General features: G+C 37.3%; 1 protein-coding gene across 6 annotated transcripts in view; it reads right to left on the bottom strand.

Annotated features, from left to right (window-relative positions):
* Positions 1-22,910, bottom strand: part of STAG1 (stromal antigen 1) — a 177,924-nt gene that overhangs the window by 28,298 nt on the left and 126,716 nt on the right. For all 6 annotated transcript variants that reach the window (XM_032193436.1, XM_032193437.1, XM_032193432.1 and 3 more), the window contains 8 exons: positions 20,669-20,786; positions 19,427-19,530; positions 16,407-16,499; positions 16,195-16,284; positions 15,810-16,013; positions 13,710-13,780; positions 8,312-8,399; positions 6,317-6,397 (listed from right to left, as the gene is read on the bottom strand). In XM_032193436.1, coding sequence (XP_032049327.1) covers positions 6,317-6,397; positions 8,312-8,399; positions 13,710-13,780; positions 15,810-16,013; positions 16,195-16,284; positions 16,407-16,499; positions 19,427-19,530; positions 20,669-20,786 — 849 coding nt within the window. The remainder of the gene's footprint in view (positions 1-6,316; positions 6,398-8,311; positions 8,400-13,709; positions 13,781-15,809; positions 16,014-16,194; positions 16,285-16,406; positions 16,500-19,426; positions 19,531-20,668; positions 20,787-22,910) is intronic.

The raw sequence follows: 22,910 nt of genomic DNA, 5'->3' as shown, positions 1-22,910 counted from the left end.
AAATTACTTTTCATCATAATTATCTTCCATTTAGATGCTAATGAATTCAAAAGAGAAACTAAAACCTACAAAAAAATCCTAGATAAAGGTTAAAAATTGCATGTCTCCCATTTTTCTTTCTGTCAACAGCTGAATAACACCTAGGTACATGCTATTTATTATCCTCTTGCTTGCTGGCATGACAAACATTCAATTTGGAAAGTCAGAAACAGCAAAAGAAAGCCCCCCTGAACAGTGCAACAGGGCCATCTGGAACTTTGCTAAATTTGGAGAAGTCTCCAGACTACTACAGAGTGGTAATGATTTTTTTTTTTCTTTTTTGCTTGCTTGTTTGTTTGTTTAAGAAAATGGTAAGGAAAAAAATGAATTAGATTTTCAAGTCTTTCACCACTCTAAGGCACACAGCCAAGGTTCTTGAGGTGTGATTACATGGTATGTGGGCTTCAGCAAAAAAAAAAAAAAATTGTATAAAAAATTTACTGTCCTCTAGGTTGCTAGGCTAAAGCCACAGGGTCACACTGTGAACTGGATTACAGGATAAAAATAATCCTTTCCAGAACTGTACAGATTATATAAAATTTAACTAGTACATGGAACAAGAACGAGCCACTAAAAGCAAGGACTTAAACTGTTTTTGCCACCAACTGTAATGGAACAACTGTGCTCACAAGACTTACCTAAAATTTTGCAATTATTTTCTAGCTTTAAACTGAAGTTGTTTTTTTTTTTTTCCATTGAAGCTATTTAGAAATGCTGTACTTTTGCTAGTGGCGTTTCTTCATATTTTACCATTGCCTTTCCTCTAAACTATTTGTATTGAGTATTCACTTCCTTCTTCTTGCAACTCCAGTTCTTTGAGAGACATTACAATGTTCAAGAACCCTTAGCTCTCAACGCTACTGGGGAGCACAACCTTTTGCATCTTGTGACTCTTTTCTTCCCTTCAGCATTTTGTGCTTTCTTTCATTGTGCCAATATAAATATGAAGTCACCAAGTCACTACGTTGTTCCTGAAATCCTTTAATTCCTCTCCACTAATTCCTCTGCCTACTAATCAGTTAGTAACAGCTATGCATTTGGCTAGTCTGGCTGCTGCTCGTTCAGAACTGTTTTGCCTATTTCTTGGCTATGAATGCCTGCTCTATTCATCCTTTTTCTTACTGTTCTAAGATTCAGGACTCTATTCTTCTACAGGTATTTCCGTTTCATTATGTACATGTACAGTGCATTGTACAATGGTCCCAGGCACCTGGTTTATTGCATGCATGCATAGATCTAGATGGAAAAAAAAAAACTGTATAATCTAATACCTGTCTTCTAGCTCAGAACACTGGACTTGTTCCCCATGATCTACAGACAAGAGAACTCTCACTGGGAGATCATCAGTTTCCTTAGAAACTACCTTCAAGCCCCTTTTAATTTGAAGAAAGCTTTTTCTTTAGGCTACAACAGACCGGTCCCACAAATGGCACAATATAAATCACCTCCCCCCAGCAATGTGCAGGTTACCACGAAGAGCCCTGCTCTGCTCACCGACAGCCACGGTCCTGGCCTCAGCCTCTTCTGAACACTTACAAGAGGCAAGGCCAACGATTAGAGCACCAGAGTAGGGATACTTCCAGGCATAAACATGTCATCCTTACCCGCCAATGTTTCCTTTCAGATTTTAGACACCAAGATGACACTACAGGATGCCATTTTTTTTCCACAGCACACCTTAAAAAAGAGTTTTGAAATAACTCTGTCTCAACTCTGTGATGTATTTAGGTTAACTGGTGGAATCTTATTTGGCAGAGAATTTGGACTTTCTTACTACTTCAAATAATCAGTAATTACAACCCTTCCATTAAAATGTCCTTAAAATATTCTGTGCTATATCACTCTCTTAAGTATTATGATCAAACTTGCAGTCTGCAAACTGTATTACAGTGTGGGGAAATCTGCAGAGCATCCTCTTGGTAACAAGCCTGAATGCCAACAGCTGATATGATGAGAACATGAGTGCAACAGTGTGTGTGTGGACGCAACAGCCACCACCAAGCGCTCTGAGCGGGTGTTTGCCTAAAAACCGATAATGCTAAAAGGAAACTTAACAATGAAGCTGCTTAAAATGACCAGATTGAACAGTAACCAGATTACCAAGAAGCCTTTGAGAAAAGCAGAAATCACTTTGAAAAGAATTATGAGTCATGAAAATTTGTGAGCAAGGAGCCCCCTTGGGGTGGAGTGGCGGGGCAGTGAAACCACGCCAGACACGCAGCGCTGCCACCGTTCCCTAGGCCTCGTGGGGCATCCTCCTTGCTGCAAGCCCTAAGTAGCCTGCATCCTGTTGAAGGACTGCCAGTCCGGGGCACAACACGTGAGAACGCACACCTCAAGGGTGTCCAGATGACTCTGTAGAGTGCTTTGCACTGGCATATGGATTTGCGGACTGGAGGAAGTGGCGTGGATACACATGAAGCTGGAGCACCCTCATGTCCAAGAGCAGCCGTGTGTAAGTAGGGGATCTCCTGCTCCCTAAAGAAGGGCAGTGGACATATACTTCCCACATCCTGTGGGAGCGGAGGTGTACATATGTAATTAAATGTGTGTGTAACTCTGAATTGTGTATGTTGGGGAGGGGATTAGAGTCACTTGTGAATAGTTACCAGCAGGGTACTTCAAAATGTGTGTATGTTAATTTAGCATTTCTGAAGTGTCAAATATCGTGGTTTACCTGCTGTATTGCTGATACTGATCCTGGAGATGTATTTCACTGCTTGCAGGTCAATTACGTGTCTTTAATAAATCAGTAAGCTGTCTTGACTCTGATTTGATTTCAGCAAGAGTCTAACAGCTTTTCCCTGCCACACATATTAAGCCTACAGACCAGCACCCCTAGCCTCATGTAGTCAGCCAGAATTCAAGACATGCCCAACAGCTGTAATATAAAGTGTCCCTCAGAAAGCAATAAATGCATCCTGGGCTTGGGCATAATGCCCACCATGGTGATGTAAACAGACAGCTTCCAAACAAGGGCAATCCTTTTGTGAGAGAGGCTGTATTTCTGGAAGAGCCTTCTAAACACCAGATAAAGAATAACTTCATTCTTAAAAGATTCTGTTCCCAGATGTATATCCCTAGTTTTCATGTATGACCTTACCCCAGAACCAAATTATTTACAAAATTATTAAGCAATTTTGAATTTTGCTCAAAGAACTCACTTTGAAAGAGCAACAAGCAACTACCATTTGTGAGTATGACCCAGCTGGTAGTGGATGAACATTTCTTACAAATCAATCCCTCCATCTCTGACCTCTCAGCCTGGATGCTCAAGGGAAATCTAAAAAATCACCTTCTAAACACGAGCCTTGGAACACAATTCATAAATTTACTAGATACAAGACAAACAAAGACTTGGACAGATTAGTTTTACAGCCTATTATAAATTATTTTCTCCCCGTTAGCCTTTTCATCTGTCCCTTCCCTTCCCTTCCCTTCCCACTATCCAGCTCCTATTTCCCACCTGGTAACTTATCACCTCCAATTCTCTTGCTCCCACCTTCCTATAGGTACGAACAACTTTCTCCTTTTCTTTTACAGACAGCTTACCTGGTCTGTATCTAAATGGAAACCATAAAATTATTCTCACCTTATATTTTGTATTGAAATCTTCTGTTATTTTAAACCTCAAGGGCTTATGTGCCCAAAATCCTATATTTTTTTACAGCTATATTCATTGGTCTATTAAAGATACTACTTCAGTCTACAAAGCATCACCTCCATATGTCCTTAGATGTATAGAAAAGCTACAGCTACAGCAAAGGACCACTAAAAAGGTAGATGGATCTACATATTACGTGTCAGAAATGTTCATTTAAGAGCCTGCATAACTTCAATATGCTAATGAAATACACCATTCTTCATTCTGATATGCTCCCCGTTAATGATTTTGTCTTCCCATACATCTTACTTCTGAAGTGATTGATTCCATTTAATGCCTGCTAACTTATAAGCAAGCCTAAATCATGGCAAACAACCATGGGTAAAATGATCTAACAGATTAAAGGATTGATACACTGCACTCTGGATTCATTTACACAGTCACCAAATTAAAATTAAAAGTTTCATATAAGAACACATAGGACAAACACATGTGGGCAAAGCTGTGGCTCCTGGCCAGGTAGGAAGAGCTGAAGGACATTAATGGAGTGCTCTGTAGAACTAAGGATGCAAAACATTGATTACTTTTGTAGGTGTGGGGTGAAAACCCAAACATTAAAGTAATAAGAGCTCTCTAGCTTAGAGTGATTATGATTTTCACTGGGGATTCCAGAAACATAATTGACTTGTACTTCAGATGGTTGTTCACCACAGAACTTTCATAGTCTTTTAAATTCCTATGATCCACAGAATGACTAATATGAGTCAGAACAGAATGCATGAATAGTACTAGAAGGTCAAAGCTGTTTTTCATCCATTTCATAAAACAATGTATCACATAAATGTATCCTATTTTGAAAGTAGGAAAAAATATACAACTGCACCGAGCTTGTCTGCAAGAAAAACCCATTCACCAAAGTAAAGAGCCTTTTCTTGTTCAGTTTAACTGGACCACCCTGTCGACATTGCAAACAACAGACCACATTAATACTTGGAAACCAAAATGCAAAGCTCTTGACCAGGTCTTGTGCAGACAGATGACATATACATTGGCTACTATATGCATTTTATGTTAAGTATGCTTCTTTTGCTAAAATTTAGAGACAAGAAAACACAAAACCTTTTTTCCAGTATTGGTACTGGTTATCACTCTGCATTATCAATATTATACTGCACCATTTCACTGTATTTATTTAAAAAAAATGGAAAAATGCAGTGAAGGGAGATGATAATCTCACTGAATGCTCTGGGCAACAAGCAGACCAGGGCAAGATAGCATCCACTGCTCAAAGGCCCAGAAAGCAGGAGGACATAGTTGCTGGGAATCTTCAGGAGGGGGTAAGTCACCTAGCAAATCCCCAACAATCAGAGCACTTGGGAAGGAATTTAATAAAGCTGTTGAAGACAGCACCTAGGCTTGAATGGTCGACCAAAGTGCTCAAAGTTCTTACCTCCCTGCACCCAGTACAGATAACCAGCAGTCCAGTTTTCTTTACTAGGGAACCATTAGAACAGGCTTTGCTGTGTTGGTTTTATGGACTTACAGGCTAATGTGTTATATGGCCTCCTGAATTTTGTTTTAGTTATTTATCTCCTTCTGTCAAAGTGAAATTTCTCCCTAAGGAAAACAATGCTGCTAGCTAGGAGGACTTGAGATGCTTTATTGTGATGAGATTCTGAATTCATTTAAACCAAACGGGATATATCCAGTCTTTCCAGGTATAAGGAATTGAAATGTGTTAGGAATGTTTTAACAATTCGTGTCAGCAAAGAACAGTCCTGTCTGCCTAATCCTGTTTTGAAGATTGAGCCATTTCTAACAAAATGTGATACTAAATACTACTACCATGTCAAAGAGATTGAGAAAACACCTCCAAAATTCAGAATAAGTAGTAACAGTAATTATTTTCTAGTAGCTTTTAAATGTCAATGTCAACACTGAAAAAAATTACAATAGAATTATCATTTTAAGTACATAAAACACTGATTTTATTAGTACTTTAGGATAGCACTTGAAGCTGATGGAGAAGTACACTTACTATTACAGTTTTCATACAACTTTAATGTGATGTATTACTTCTGAAGAAGTCCTAAAAGACCAGGTATTGGCCTCTCACTGAGAAATTGCAAAGGAAAGGCCCTGGAAAAGCTAAGTATAATGATCAAGTTACATGCAACATTGTCCTTAGTGCATGACACTTGCATACACTTGCTTTTTATTAGTATTGTCACCTGATAGTAAGTCTACATTTATATTTAGCAATATGAAAGACGTATGTAAAAGGTAAACAAGCTAAATGCACAAAAATACTAAGCTATCTGTGGTGTACAAATCAGTAGCATTGCCTGCAACTGTTAGGCAAGCATTGTCAACTTATTCATGCAAACAGCAAACTCACAATAAAGTGCATTAAGTATCTTCAGCAATGAAAATATAAAAATCAGCTAGTATCAAATCCTGATGGAGACAAGCCTCTACTGTTTGTTTGGCTTACTGAGACATATGCATGATATTAAACAGATCTTAAAGTAGTGAGTAAGTCAAAACACAAACTTTGTATCAGCTTCACAAGGGCATGAAATGACTGTACTTGGTGGAGTTAAAAAGAATCAGGTCTTATGTCTTTTTAGGTTAAGCTGTGTTTCTTCAGCAAAGTTTGTATAATCTACTTACTTTGGAAGGGGAGCCTTCAGTGATTTTTACCAGCTGCCAGAGAATAGAGTAATGCGAACACTGCAGTGCCTGAACAACTATCTGTAACAGAGGAAACACAGAATCTGAGCATATTGGAAATACCAAACAAATCAGTGAAGTGTATGTAAAATGCATAACGCATTTTGAGGAGAAAAACAGGAGCAGCTCTCAGATAGTATCTTTTGTTTTCAAGAGTCAGGTTGGTGCAATAAGAAACTAGCCTATTACAATGAAAAAAATACTGTGGATATGCTAGGAAACAAAACAAAACAGAAAACTGTGCCTGGGAATACAGCAAAAGGTGACATCACAGCATGACAGATGTACAACCCAACATGTACATATCTCAGTTCAAAAGTATCTGTTTAAATACCTATAAATCTTACTTCACTCGTAAAAATGCCTTGAAATTTGTTCCGTTATCAAATGAACTAGTAGCCCAATTTTTAAAAACGAAAAAGAGTAATAAATCAGCCTCCTCTTCTGGAGAAGAGGAGGCTGAGGGGAGACCTCATCGCAGTCTACAACTTCCTCGTAAGGGGTTGTCAAGAGGCAGGAGACCTTTTCTCCATTAACACTAGTGACAGGACCCGCGGGAACGGGGTTAAGCTGAGGCAGGGGAAATTTAGGCTGGACGTCAGGAGGGGGTTCTTCACAGAGAGGGTGGTTGCACACTGGAACAGGCTCCCCAGGGAAGTGGTCACTGCACCGAGCCTGTCTGAATTTAAGAAGAGATTGGACTGTGAACTTAGGCACATGGTCTGAACTTTTGGGTAGACCTGTGCGGTGTCGAGAGTTGGACTTGATGATCCTTAAGGGTCCCTTCCAACTCAGGATATTCTATGATTCTATGATTCTATGAAATATTTTTCTCACGGAAAGACAGGATTAGTATTTGTGATGTCCTAAAAAGCATCAATGCCTTTTTAAAATTTCAGTTCTATAACAGGTACTAAAAATTCCACAGTCTTTTCAGTATGAAGATGCTTCCAACAGTTAATGATTCTGTGCATACTAAGTCAAGTTTGTAACAGCTTTTAACTGCTTTAAAAGATGATTTTTTTTAATATATTACTAAAAGCCAAACTGTTCCTTTCCAGCAAACTCCTTCCAGTGGACTGAGGAAAGAAATACTGAGGAGAGTTCAGGTTTCTGAAGTTTTTTTCAATGCCTTACAGAAGTATTTGAGGAGCTTACACATGTATCTACTAAGCCCAGAAGCTGAAAAGATGGCTGGCAGTTGCAAAAACATTTTTTTTTTTTTTATCTGCTGGCCCCTTCCCTCCAGGCAGCACAATTCCAGCATTAAGTAGCAAACACTGAGAGAGCAGAAGGTCCCACAGCTTAAAGCCTTGGCTTCGAAACAGGCATGTGGCAGTGAGTTTGGCTAGGAGAGTCAGTCTCTATTATGGCTCCAGCTACTTTCACCTCCGTTGGCTGTGAGAAAAGCTTCAGACCTACCAACACCTCCTACCTGAAAAACACTTCAACAGATGTAATGGATTTTTTTTTTCCCCTAAATGAAGTTGGATTAGAATTAACAACTAGCTTCTAACTGAAATGAGAAAGGTTCATGGTTTTCATAAGCATCCATTGTACCTTCAATGCAAAATAACTGCAACAATTTGAACTGCAGCCAAGGTTTACAAATGATGGGTTTCTGTGTAAAAATCATGAGTTATGGAGTGCTTTTTACAGCCAGGAACATTAGTTATTTCTTACTTTACAAATGAGAAAGGTGAAAGGTGAGGCAAGTAGCTCAAAATCACACAGAGTAAAAAGAAAAAACAAGAGCAGTATCCAAGATTTTCCACCTCCTGGACAACGCTTCACTAGAAGAGTAACTTCATTTAAGACTCCACAATTTCCCTAAATAACTGCCACTAGTGCATTAATTCCTTGAACTTCTCTATCACTAGAGTCTTTTAAACACTGAATCCTCAGATGACGCAAGACACATGTTGCTGTTGGTACCTGTTCAGGCATAGCTCCGTGTTCAATTCCAGTTCTTAGTAATCTGTAGCAGTTACTGAACAGATCCCATTTTGTGAGATCATGAGCGCTAGAACAAGAGATAATAAAGAGATTAGTTATATTTCTCAAAACTTCACATCACAGCAAGAATATACTCTGACCTGGCAGCTCTGTGAACAGTTTGGTATTTTTGCAAAGCCGAGACAATAGAGCATGCTGACAAGGCAGCTGCACAATTAGTTCACATCATGTTAAAAGCATAAGTTAGGTTTTCTGGTGATAGAGGAAAATAATATTCTACTACATTGGATTTCTGTAGGAAGGAGGTAAACTTGATGCATACCATGCAACTTCAAAGTTACTTAAATGTAGCTACAATCCCCTTCTCAGTGTTGCCTCTAAATCGTAATTGTTGCTTCTTTTGTTCTAAACCTTGGCAGAACTTCAGAAGGCACTTCTCCGGCATGCAACAGCAACTATAGCCCAACTGCAGTAGTGTATACTGAATGAAAAATTGCTTTAAGGAAAAATTACATAATCTTCTGCCTTATCATTTGGCAAAAAATATTATGTTTTATCACTAAACATCCTGTAATATCTGAAGTCAGAATGATATACATGTATATGAGACAGAGATGGTGTTAACCACTCCCTCCATTCAGTGTTTCACATTTCAATTGTACCAACCTGATTTGTCAGGGAGAGGAATACAAACGAGATTAGCAACATTTACTTTATAGTCTTACACATCTCCAACAGCTTATGTTATAGTTTTTTAATAAAGAACTGAGAAATGCTAAATAAATTACAAAACATTAAGGTTACATGAAAGACAAGAATTATATTTCATAACAAATTTAATTTTAATACTGTTCTCTAGTCGAGTAAAACTGAAAATTTGAAACCATTTATATGTTTATAACAGAGAATGCCACCTCAAAATAATAAAAAATATGGTGATTAAAATACTCACCTGGAAGAAGGGATGCTCAGACTGAATTGGCTAGTCTAAATTAGATAAAGCAGTCTCATCTGTCTGGCTCCCTTTCATCCCAGCACCTTCATCACCAAGATATGTTCACTTTTCCCACCCCTCTGCTTCTGCCCTGTGTTGGAGCTGCCTGACTTTGTTTAAATAATTAACTACCCTGCTCAGTGAGAAAGAAAAATTCTCTACTTCTGTAACGAACAGAGGGTGAATCAGGAGCTCTGAGATCCTGCTGAGACCCTTAGTATGAAATGCTTCTCAGTCTGGAGTGTGTTGGCCCCATAATCTGGAAAACCTCACTGATAAAATTTGCACAGAAAATGTTGCACTTAATGTCCTTGAGCTGAAAATAAATAAAGTATGCTCTCTAGGGTTGTGCCATTAAACAAAGGTGCATCTTAGCTTCTAATTAAGATCCATGAACAGAAGAAAAACTATAGGAAAATCTAAACCAAAGCAAAACAAACAATGCCCCCCCCCCAACAAAAAATCAACATCTCCCCCCCTTCTGGATTTATCTTCAAAGTGTGGAAGTAAAATGTTTTATAGATAAATGATAGGCTGTCAGAGAAATGCCTCTGATTAGTCATATAAAGCACACAGATCCTGCCTCAGCAAATCACAGGGTTGCTAGCAAGGCAGAGTTGTACATCCTTGATTACAGCACTGTAATTAAAGCAGTAAAATCTCCTTGGTGTGCAGATGCAGATATCGCCATAGCTTACTCTACAGAGAATTCAAGATGAAAAATTGTCTCATGTCTGTGTTTTCATTTTAGAGCCCTTCCTGTCAGGCAGCTGTCACAGGGGGCATTCCCCATTATCCTGACAGCTGGGGGCACCTTAGCTTTTTGCTTGGAGCTTGGCCTTGCAACTGTCCTCAGGAAGAGCTATCCAGCTTCCAAAGCTGAAAAATACTAACTAGAGACAATTTTCAGAGTGTTTTTTTCAATATAAACTTCCTTGAATAAAAGCTTCCACATTAAATTTAGGCATATTCTAGTACACTTTTTTCTTTTGAACTACTCAGCAACCAAAATGATAGTGAAAGATACACTGGACACAACCCAATCCTCCACAAAGGTTCAGATTTTCCAACACGGAGGCTCCAAGAATGAAAATTCATACAACACAGCATTTTCCTTATTTTAATCCCTTCCATTTCAGAGTCTTCCTGGACTACAGAAAACAAGGCCCAACACTTCATCAAAGGAGGTTTATTTTCATCCCTATGGGTAAGCACTGTCTCTTGGGACATATTTCAACCAGAAAGTAGCCAGATGAAGTAAAGGTACCAGCGCCGCAGTGTTTCTGACAGTGTGGAAAGCAGCCTACAAAAATTCCTGGGAGAAGAAGTGATCTCTCTGCCCATGAAACTGTTCTCTTATTAACACAGCACAAAGTCACAAAAGCAGTACCTGGGGCTTTGAACAGCTCTGCTGGATGCAGTCTTATTTCTCTACTGAGGTTTCATTTATCATCATTTCTACTTCTTCCAGATTGAATAACTTAGTCTGAAGGAATCTGTTACGATGTATTGGTCAACTACTGGAAAAATAAGGTTAAGTGAGGGGTTTCTCTAACAGGAAGAGAATATCTGATCATGAACATATCTATCCTGGGAAGAGCCCTGCCTGATCCCGCAAGTCATGACTGGAGAGTTACTATAGCCATCACCAAGCTTCTGAAATCAGAGTGGAGGCAGGAAGGAATCAAATTCTGTATTATGTTTGAGGACTACTGGGCAGTAATACCAACAATCCTGATTTCTAAATAAGAAACAATGTTCTATACACAAGGGAGTATGGAAAACGGCACATCCAGAGGAAAAGAGGTGATACTTGAGATTCATGTCATGGAATCAACTGGAGTGATTAAATAACAACTGCGGATATACAAACTGCTACAGCACTGATTGTGAAAGCTCAGATGAATTGAGACTATTTGGAAAGAGTTTATATGGAAAGATTATTTCCATGTACATAAGGAGAGAAAAAAATGCTATAATGTCAGTGAGACCCTGGCAAAGAAAATAATCTTAGAAAACAAGCTTAGATGTTTACTCCAGGTGTTCTGTTCAGAAGACCTCAAAGAATTTATTATTACATTCTGAAAACTTGGAAATAAACATTGTAATGTTGAATTTCATTCATATTGAAATACGAATATCCTTGTTTGATGAAGACCTCAATTATAAAGTGTACTGCAAACTCTTTTTGAAGTAGCTTTCTGGCCTTTCCAAAACATCCATCTCCCACTGAATTGGTTGCACTGTTCCAGCATATAGGGAGATGGATCTTTTCTAGTACTGACTGACTTCATTAACAAACTTGATTTAAATTAACTTAAATGGGAGGAAAACTAGGCAGCAAATATGGTCTACAGAATATCCCTCTTGATCTTCTAAGGATCCACTTAAAAGTTAAGTCATTCCCAAATGAAAAATCGTCAGGAGATGATCCACTTGGAAAGAGGATTAGCTCAGGCTTGGGAAATCTCAGTACAGAAGGTTTTTTGGTCTGGAAGGCTTTTCTGATAATTCCTGCCATGGTCATTCCAACTTTTTCCTAGAGTATGAAGAAGCAGTAACTACAAAGGAAATATAAGCACAAATAAGGTAAATTTCACTGAAACACAAGAGAGACTTGTTTCTATTCAAAGCCCCCAACAGCTGCTTTCCTTTGTCAGAGCAGTTTTATAAGATCTGAAAGATCTGTTGTTAGCCTGCAACTTCAACTTCTTCCATTGACTTTGGCTTGCAGTAGATGACAGACAGTGACAGTATCAGACAAGAGCAACTGTACTTTGAGATTAGAATGCTCAATGCAACTTTAGAATTGAAGATCCTAACCTCATAGCTAAGGATTTGGCAAAAATTCTGTGTCAGATAGTATGATTGTTTCCCTTCACAAATAAGTCATGGCAGATGTAACATTCAGTAGAGTAATGAAAAGATTTCATTACTTCTTTAGATGCAAGCAGATATTAGTCAGAAATTCCCACTGAACTATAATCTTTATATAATAATTTGTTATTTGTAATAAATCTGCTGAGAAATGATACACAGATGCTCTTCATCTCTTTTAAGATTTAATTCTTTTCTCTTTCCTATTGTTTAAAGATGAAGGTAGATGTCCCTTACCCTAATTTGTGTGTCATTCCACAAAGCTTTGTTTAGAACCTGAAATCTCTCTCTAGAGATCTGGAAACGTAAAGGAAAAAAATAAATATGGGAGAACCTCAGGGAAGTCTTTAAATTTGTGCTTTTTTCTTCACTGTGAACTACAGCTTTCACCAGTCCTCTCAGGAAAAGCAGAAGTGGCTCCAGTGTGTTACCAGGGAGACTGAAAACCTAATTTGCACGTGTCAGCCTGCTGCACTACAGAAATTAGACACAATTTAATGATCTCTGTGGGACTCCTGTTGAACGGAAACAGAGAGCAGACAGTTCAGAACCGTATCATAGAGTGATCCAATACAGGATTCAAGATACGTGAATACTAAGCACAATAAGGAAAGAGAACGAAAACCCCCAATCCAAAACCACTAACCGGTATAAAAGAGGTGGCAGAAAAAGGATCCTCTCAAATCCTGTCATAAGGAAGAAATGCTTTGTGGCTCTCAGACATCTGAATATGAAGCTTTCCTACATGCTGAACAAGAGCAGTTACTTCCTATAGTTGATACAAGGGGAAGATTAGTTCTTTGTGCTATATACCAAAATTCAGACAATTCAAGTGAAAATTTCCAGGTTGCTCTACAAGTTATGAGAGTGCCCAAAGGTAGAACTGAGAGCAGCAGAACCCTGGAAAGCTGCTGCCTGGTTCCAGCTGGCTGGTTCACTCTGAGCTTAGTGAAGGAGAATCTGTGTAACCCACAAAATAAAAATGTTGTCAACAAATCCATAAGAAACTATTCCTGGCACTTCTGCAGGAAGAGAAAGCATCTTCCAAATTTTTATCGTCAATCATTAATTATTACTACTGCTCATTTTCCTAATTTTGAGCAGAAACACTTCAAAGGCATTGAGAAACAGAAAACTTCCTCCAGGGCTTTCCTAAGCTGAAGGTCAAAGCGAAGATTTATTTTGCATCCACAGGTGTCAGAGATAAGAAGTGTCCCTTGTGCACTGACTATATGACATGCAGGAGAGTATCATTTTTGTGGTAGAACAGGTATAAAATCATTTAGTGCAAGGGAGGCTATGCCATTTGCAAACTAAACCTGTAAAGGTAGCCATTAACTAGCCAAGGACACTAATGAATCCAAGAAGTAGTACAAGTGCCACCAGTCATTCATTGATCTCTATTTCATATTTTACACCTTAAATTTTCTCATTTTTTAACACCAGACACCAGCTGATACTTGCTGAAATGATAGCTGCAAATTTTCAAGGGAACAAAACACATACTTGTGAAAAGAGGTTAACCTCTTTAATGTTGAAAGAACATTGTATATGTCATCGTCATCAGCTTCTTCTCCCTGAAAATGAAAAGAAATTAATGAATGGAGTTCAGCAGTTCACCCGAGAGTACATTTCTGCATGGAGAGGAGCACATTTCTTTGAGGTTTTATGTTGACAGCAAAATGGAATCTAAATTTTACGGTGACTTTTATCTAGATTCTGTAATAATAATAATTAAATAACTACTGCATAGCACTAGGAAAAGCAAGATCACTCAACAATATGCAAAAAATAAAATAAAATTAAAAAAAAAAACAGAACCCTCCAGTAGTAGAAACCATTCCCTGGACAAAAAAAAACAAAACAAACAAACACACAAACTATCTAATTTTACAGAAATTACTGAACTGCAATTTAACCATGTGCTACCAGTATAAAGCTGAATGCTTGCCTCACTCTGAACCAGATGCCTGCAGATGTCAATAGAAAGTATTTCAAAATGGTCAGTGGGAAAATTCCTTTTTTTCATATCCTTCATTGCTATTCACTGTGTCACACATTGTAATACATGACAATTACATTGCACAGAATGACAAATATTCAGAACTGGATGGAAGCTTTTTTTGTTATTTGTTTTTGGTTTTAAGATTTACAAATCTAAGGAAACAACAGTCCAATAATAAATACTGCACAAGTCAAACAAATCTTGAATTTTTCATTTTTTTACATTTTAAAATATCATTATCCTAATATTTATCGTAAACTGAAAAATATGTGGAAATAAGGCGCTTCTTAAACTTAATTTTTCCAGCAATTTTCTGAAATAGATAATCCACTTAGAGCAATTCTTCTCCATTTTGTTTTGATCAATCGGAACAGTTGTTTAGCTGTTTTCCAGCTAAAGGCCAACAATTAAAACATCTCCCTGCCTTCAGATGCAATTGTCAATCAATGTTTCTCTCATTATCAACCTAGTGGGAAGCCATAAAATAATGTAATACTTGCTTGACTACAAGCATACAAATTTTCAAATATAAAACCTATTTGAAATTATAAAATAAGCTTAAGAAAATCAGTTATTCTGCAAAGAATCATCCAGCAGAGAATATCAAAGAGGCCAGCATTTTAAATCCTTGCTATTGCTATACTTTTTCTTGCTTACTCTCACTTTTGTCTTATTTTTGTCTCCACATCTTTCTCCATGTCATACATCTTTATTTGTATTTACTCTATAAATAAAATTTTATTTTTATTTACTTAGTTTTTATCTAGTCTGAAATGACAAGTTTGTCTGTATAACATATTACTTAAAGACAAAAAAACAATAATTTATTTAATACACAGTTCTAAAATAAAGACTGTAGCTTAATTTTCTAGAAATGTACGTCAAAAATTAAGTGGATTTATCACAATGCATGACAATATGATGTGCAGAAAAAGATCTATGCATCCCCTAAGTTATGTTTAAAAAGCAGGAGAATTATAACAAATTAGGTAGTGCTACACAAATTTATGTAAAGCAAAAAAAAAGGAGTAAGGTTTCTATCCTTATTTAATGTATTCTGTGTTATGCATTCTGAAGATTAAATTCTTCAGGGGAAGAAAATCCCAGACACCTCCAGGTTTCAGACCTGTATCTTTATTTCCTACTTTCCAGAGCTCTTTCAATAGGCCATCATAAATATTTGACTAAATCCTCTCTTCCATTCAAGACATAATCCAATTTTAATTCTGCAGTCCATTTGGGACTACTGGAATCACCCCAAGCATAAATGTAAATGCACCTTTTTCTGTATTTTTCCTCAGCTTTCACCTATTCATCCATTTCATTTCACATGTGAACTGTTTAAATACTAGAATACATTTTCAGAAGTAGGATTTTCCCGTGGTCTTTGTTTTACAGCATCAATTCTTTGCAGATTTAATGCTAGTCCAGGGAATTTTCCACATGAAGAAATAGTTCCAAATAATTATGATACAGTTGTTGCTGTACTGTCTCTTCACATAGATAACTTCATGACTTAATAGGAATATAGGAATATTTTTCTCCAGTCTATCATAATGTACTTTACATAGTCTAACTAAATTCATTTTAAGGAAACAAACCTCCTGCAGCAGATCCTCTACAGAATGGTTGAATCGATCCACAAATTCATCAATAAGTTGGCTGTGGGCTATGTCAACTCTGTTTTGGATTGTATATTCTTCACTACAGAGTATGCTGTAGGTTTTGCTGCAGGCTTCAAGAACATCCGATTCCACATGCTTTTCCACAACAAACTTAATCTGTTTCAGTAAGGCATCCAGATGCTGTAGATCAGAAAAGAAGCTCAGCTTTCACCTTGTCTGAACAATGAAACTCAAAGAAAAAGTCAGTCAAAAATACACCAGGTTAGATTGCTAATATGCCAAATGAAGGCACAGTGCTGTGTGACTACAATAGCTATCAGATACTTGAAAGCAACCAGCATTCTTGCCCAAGGTACTATACCTTTTCCATTCTGCCAGTGCTATAGATTTCCAGATCAAAATACTGAGGGATTTGCAGGAGATTTGCAACCTTCTCTGCATCAGCGGAATACTAGAACATCATTGAAACAAAACAAAACAGTGAAGTAAAAATAAACATCTACGCTACAAAATAAAAAAGTTTTAAGTCAGTTGTAAATGCCAGTGAGCAATTTATTTTGTAGAAAAAGGTACCTTTGAAAGCAACATAGGAAGTGCAATAATGAAATGCTCAGTCAATTTATTTCTGTCATCTATCTGCGTTTTTCTTTCTTTTGCTGTCAAGACCTGCAAGTGATCAAAAATAGCTACAGTAAATATAATTTCTTCATATAGTATTAATATTTTTGATGTTGATATTAAAAACAAAAACTCATGCAAGTACATTTTTAATAAATCAAAAGAGGAGGGAAAAACATTCAGAAACATTTAGATTGAAGAGTGATTAAATAGGACCATGTGTCCTAAAAGAAGTGATTGAAAACAAAAATATCACAGACTGATATTGTTGCTACACATTAACATGTTTTTAGGGTTGAAATTCAAATATAACCCAAGTCAGTGGAACTTTTGTTACTGCTTCCAAATGAATTGCGCTCTGCCTCTCACACATTAAACAAAGTGTTCATTGTAGGACCTCAGGGCGAACTGAAGTATAATTAAGAAAGCCAAAACCAAACCTCACTGTAACAGTGATTTTCATTAACAGATTAATGGCCTCATCTCTTGACTGGAATGTAATTCTCAATGAGAACATGCATCCAAGTTCACAGAACTCATTTACAAATTTCAGTGACAGATATGTTGAAGCTACAAATGCTGTCATCACAAAACCACCTTAAAACAATGAATAGATAGATAATAATAAATACAGCACGATTCATAAAAGCTTCGAGTTGGCTTCTTGGCTTCAGAAAAGGAGAGTGGTCACATAGAATACTTTTGAAAACAATTATAACAAAATATTAAAATTAGCTGAAGATTTACATATAGCAAAGCTGCCAGACTGCACAGTAAGGGTTACAAGCTAAAGTCAGAGTGGAAACTATTTCACAAGAACGTGAGTGCATAATTAGAAATCTGCTCCCATTTCAGCTCAGAGAATAGGCTAGTGAGATCATGAGAACATGACACACCTCTACTGACAAGTCAAGAGATCTCTGAAGTTACCAACCCACAACTCATGATCTAACTGAAAAGAAGCAAAAGCTCAATGTCATACCTACACCTCTGAGTCAGTGGGAAACAAAACGTGCTTGGATGACAAGTAGCCTATTGGGTAAGCAGGAACCCCAAATGACCATGGAAGTGAAGGGGAACAGCTAAATGTTTGTCAGTAAGGTCAGAAAACACTTCCATAGTACACAGCAGATGGAAACACAGGGCAGCAAATACAACTCCCGTACAAGCACACAGTGCAGCTCTCGCCCATGCCAACAAAAGCTGCTGGCTCATCAGAAGGCAAGACGAATGCAGCTAGCAACTCAGGCAGTTAGCAACTCAGGATCCCACACTTGAACAACCCAGTCGTATCCTGGTGACCTAATATTGCTCAGTTCAGTGGCACTATTACTTAAGCTGGGTCCCTAAGGATCTTGACGCTCTTTTGATCATCCTTCAGAAGTTGACATTTATTCTTTACCTTTCTAAAAATAGAGACATTGAAAATCTAAGACTAAGAAATTTTCTGAAGTCAACTGAAATGTAGATCTTTCGACAGAGAAAAATTACCCAGAAAGCTAATAGTAACATTATTTAGTGTTCCAAACAGAGAATACAAACATGAATATTTCCTTTAATTTAAATATTGTTTCATCTTCTAGAATGGTTTACAGCTAGAGGCAAAACATGAAGTTATACTTGCAATATGGTTTTAGTAACAGCAGATGTTTACATGCCCATGCAAATCTGAGAAAGTACCTTTGTAGATTGCCCCCCTTATCCCTGAAATGTTTTAATAAATTATGAATTTATTAGAATATGCATTATAAAGTAAAGTACAAAAAGCAAGTTTAAATTGATGGCTTCCTGGAACATTTCCTGGCATGCTGTTATAGGACATGACGCTAATCTGGTTTTGGTACATAAAAATTAAGAAGCTAAGTAGCTGTGTTTAGTTTAGCAATGAAGTGTGATAAGTCTATCTCTAAATTTCACCTTAAGTAGGTCTGAGGATTCCTTTAATAATCTAGTTATGATTATTCAGAGCAAAACCTAAAAGAAGTACCAAATGTTCACACGGTTTTATTTCATTACATTCTAATCTAAATAAGAGGGGGACTAAAAAAATCAGGGAAAGAAGTTTGAGAAGCTAAGACTCTTTTGGAGTGTGAACGCTGTATTTATAGAGAATACAGGTGAAAGCTGTTGATTACCCTGACCTGATGACTTACACTCAAACGCTTAAAGTGCATGCCTAGCCTTAGGGATGGAATCCAGCTGATGTAGATCTCCAAAGAGCCACTATATAATAAATAAAAAAGAACCTAGAAAACAGTATGGTCAGTATATCAAATTTTGAAATTTTATGAGCACTCAATGGAAAAGGCCTAAGAGGATGGATATATAACACCACTGAAGCATTCAGGTTGGGATGGACCTTGCAAGGTTGCAGTCCCATCCCTCCCTCCTCCTCAGAATCAGCTCTGGGGTCAGACCATGGTGCTCAGGGTTTTGTCCAGTCAGAGCTTGAAAACCACCAGCAATGGAAACTGCACAATCACTCAGCCCAGCCTATTTTCCGGTACTTAACTACTCTTGAGATGAAGCTACTGTTGGCTTCTTCTTCAAATTGAATGTCCATATTAGCAGCACATTACTTTTTATGAAGACAGCCAAAGATAATCTTGTTCTATTCCTGAGCTCTATACTCTCAGTTCTAATCTAGATGAGCAGTGAAGGCTGTAAATGCTGGTAGATTCCAAGTCTAAGCCAGGGGTATGATAAAAAGGAAATTTAAAAATAATTTAAAAAATATTTTCATGCTGTAAGTTTGCATTACTTAACTCATCAAAGCAAAACCCAAAGTGAAAAAGAAAAAAATTAAATCTAAAAACAGAACATTATATTTCTTCAAAAAACGTTCACATGAAACACCAACTATAGAAATCCCATTTAGAAGTGTCAAAATGTGGTATTAAAGAAAAATATTTTATGTTAATATGGTAACATAATAACACACACAGGTCTGAGCTACCCATTATAGTACCACTTACTCTTTTGCCAGTGCCTCTGCCTACTGGAGGGTGTGCTTCAGCAGCTTGTCTGATTGTACACACCATCAGTTCAATAAGAGCACTCTCCTGCCGGTCAGACATTGCTATGGAGGGAAGAGAACAACAAAGATCAGCTTTGATGATGCCTGAAAGGCATCCTAAAGAAGATAAATCTGTGAATGCAGTTGTAAAATACAGGGAAGAGAGAAAAAAAGACATCATTTTGTTCATAAAACGAAAGCTTGCTTGCTCACTCTGTGCATTACCAGTCACATCACCTTAAAATGGATATGGCAGAACTGAAAGAAGTCCAGAGAAAGGCAGTCTGGAAAAATGATGAATGAAGGGGAGGAATACAACAAAGATCTATAAAATAATGAGTGTCATGGAGGACAGAGAGGGACTGACTATTCACTGTCACTCCTTACAAAATATTCGCACAATCATTAAGTATTATTTCTGGTCTTTTTGAAGTACTTCTGTTCACATCTAGAGGGCCAAACACTGCTAGGCTATACAGAAACCTCAAAAGAACCAAAGTGCCAGGTCCTTTCCTAAGGAAATTATCATATAAATAAAAGACCACAACTGTAGCAGTGAATACCGAAAGTAAGACATTGAAACACAGAGACAACTGACTACATTGGTTTTTCAACCACCTAACCACTGTGAAGGTACTTGAAGAAGGAAAATCCTAAAGAATTATAAGGGACTTTGAATGACAAACATTAGCAACTCTTTGCTACCAACCTCCCTGGCTACCTGATGCCCACAGATATATTCTTAACTAAAGAAGATACAAAATTAATTGCAAAAGAATTCTCTTATTTTTTTCATTTTAAGAATTCACTAGGATTTAACACTGTCTGGAAAATCCCCATATTTAACTAACACCACCTGAAGTGTCTGTTTACTCAAAATTGTATTAGCGACTGAATTTACTGAAATGTTCATGTATGCACTAGTCATTTAAACATTCAGACAAGAACCCTAGACTTTAATATTAGGCAACAACACTACAGCAGACTTCATGAGTTGTAAAGTGTAATGCAAAACTGCTGCTTCTGAAGCAGAGTGCATTAAAAATGGATGAAATTAAAATCTAAGTAATTTGTACTTCCTCAAATATGCTGTCTAAACAAACCACAACAAATACTTCTATCTGCCACAGTGAAGCACCTTTTTAAGGCATATTTAAAAATATTGCGCAATATCAGTACAGCAGAGAGGTTAAACAAATACCTTCTTCTCCTTGGACTGGTTCCTCCAAGAGCAATTCTGTCATGCATTCCCAGTCTTTCAACAGTTCTTGAGAGCTCTCCCACAAACTGTCCACCAAGTAGGCTGCGTGTTCATGCAACTAGAAAATCCAAAGCAATGGTCAATACAGTGTTCTGGTACAAGCTGTAGTTCCTCAACTGTCACAAGCATTTAGGCATGAACTGTGTCCATGTCTTCTTACACGAGGGGGAAAGAAAATTCAGTCTGAAACTAACTCTGGAAGGTCTTCCTTCATCTGAATGATACAATTGCATGACAATGGCAATAAACTTCAATGGAAAATGGAAGTAAAATAAATTGAGCTTCTCTTTCCATAAAGTAGCTTGTTGTGAAAAACCTCTCAAAGTTCTGACTTAGGAGACAAAAACTTACACATTCTCACTTTCCTACTGTATTATAAAAAGGAGAGGTGGTGAGACATGAGACTAAGAAGGGTCTGTAATGCATTCTTTCTGAACAGGCATTTATTTTTCTGTGCAGAACATGGATATGGAAATATTTTTTAATTTTAGTATAATATTCAGTGTCAGTGTGAATGCAACAGACAACAAAATGAAAATTTGTATAACGGTGTTTGTATTACATCTAACTACTGAGACAGGAAAAAAAAAAAAGCAGTATTTATCAACACAATTCAAACAATACAACAATAACTGAGACAGAGCATTTAAAATGTTAGGACTACAGTAATTATAAAATAAGATACTTACAAATTTCATGCTAGCTATATGTGCATTTACATTTTGAAATAACCATGTAACAACCCAAAGTCATCAACAGGTATAGTTTTGTGATTTGTCTACAACAGATGGAGTGCCAGAAGTGTTGTATACTAATTCTGGTTTCTCGGAAAACAGCAGTAGAAATCCTACTGATTTCAGGGGGTATAGAATGAACAGTAACTTATTTTTAATTGCAAAAAAGGGTTCTATATGAATGAGCACAACTGTTGTAAACTGAGAAAAATGATACATGGGCTTCTACAGATTTAGAAACTAATCTTTAAACACTATCAAAAAGTAACAAACATGTTGTGCAGAGCTGAATTGCTTGCCAGACATGGAAATGACTTCTAAACTGGAAAACACCTAAGAGATTATGGAACGGGATGCTAGTACGTCTATTTATTTTTCAGTTTCTGTAAACTTTGAGGAAAATGTCAGCTTTCTGATGCTTGTCATAGAGGCACCTTTACTGCCTTCTGAATGCACCTTCTCAGACTGCAGTGATTATATCTTCTCATCCCATGCAGATGGAAACTCCCAGATTTCTAGCTCTTTATTTACACTGGAGTCATGATATCCTACTTCGTTTGAAACAACCTTCTCAAAAACAGAGATAGCAAAAGCTAATCCTGAGAGAGAAGGGTCTCAGCAAGCAGCGTATGGCTTCGATGAGAAAACATTTTGCTGATCATGGCTTTGGGAGCAAAAACGAGTTCATTCTCTTGTCATATGCATGGACAAGATAATTCTAGGTAACTCCCCACCACACACGCATGGATTTAAGGCATGAAGACACTAGGAACGATAGTTCAGCACGGGCGCCACATCAACAGATAACAGCTTCTAGTGAGGGACGGGCAATGAACACCAACTTTGACACTGAAATCTGAAAGAATATGTTTGTCCTAATGAAGCAGGCAAGTAAGCCCATTTTCTTATGCTGTATCTTATCTAAGGAACAAATATTCCTCATTCTCTGCCAATTAGTCTATTTGGGCATGTGGTTTTTCTCATCTTCTAGTGGCTGTGGGCATATCTAAGGCCCATGGCTATTTGATCTCTTCACCTAATGACCTATCACTGGGTGATTTACATCAGGTAGCAAAAACTTCATCATTTCTCTGCATTCAGCTCAGGATTTTCACTAGAAGACAGAATGATCTATTATAATCTAGTTTTTGAAGAAGCTGTAGCTAGAAATACATTTAGATAGCTGACTGGAGGCCCACACAGGCAGCAATGTTTCATCCAGTCTTGTTGGTTCTTAAGGTCTTTCTAAACAGAGCTAACATTAACTAAACATTAACACTGTACCTAAATATTATCCTTCCTTCTCAGAATCTCTGATTATTTATTTTCATCTTCACAGTCAAGTCTTTAGTTCAAGCACTCATAAAAATTCAAACACCTGGTAGCAATACCTTCCTTTTTTTGCTTTTTATACAAAAAATACTACCATTCATTCTATTGAGAAATGT

Source organism: Aythya fuligula, chromosome 9 (assembly GCF_009819795.1).
Source record: "Aythya fuligula isolate bAytFul2 chromosome 9, bAytFul2.pri, whole genome shotgun sequence".
NCBI lineage: Eukaryota > Metazoa > Chordata > Aves > Anseriformes > Anatidae > Aythya > Aythya fuligula.
Note: the sequence above shows the minus strand (reverse complement) of the source record. Positions and strands in the feature narration are given on the sequence as shown.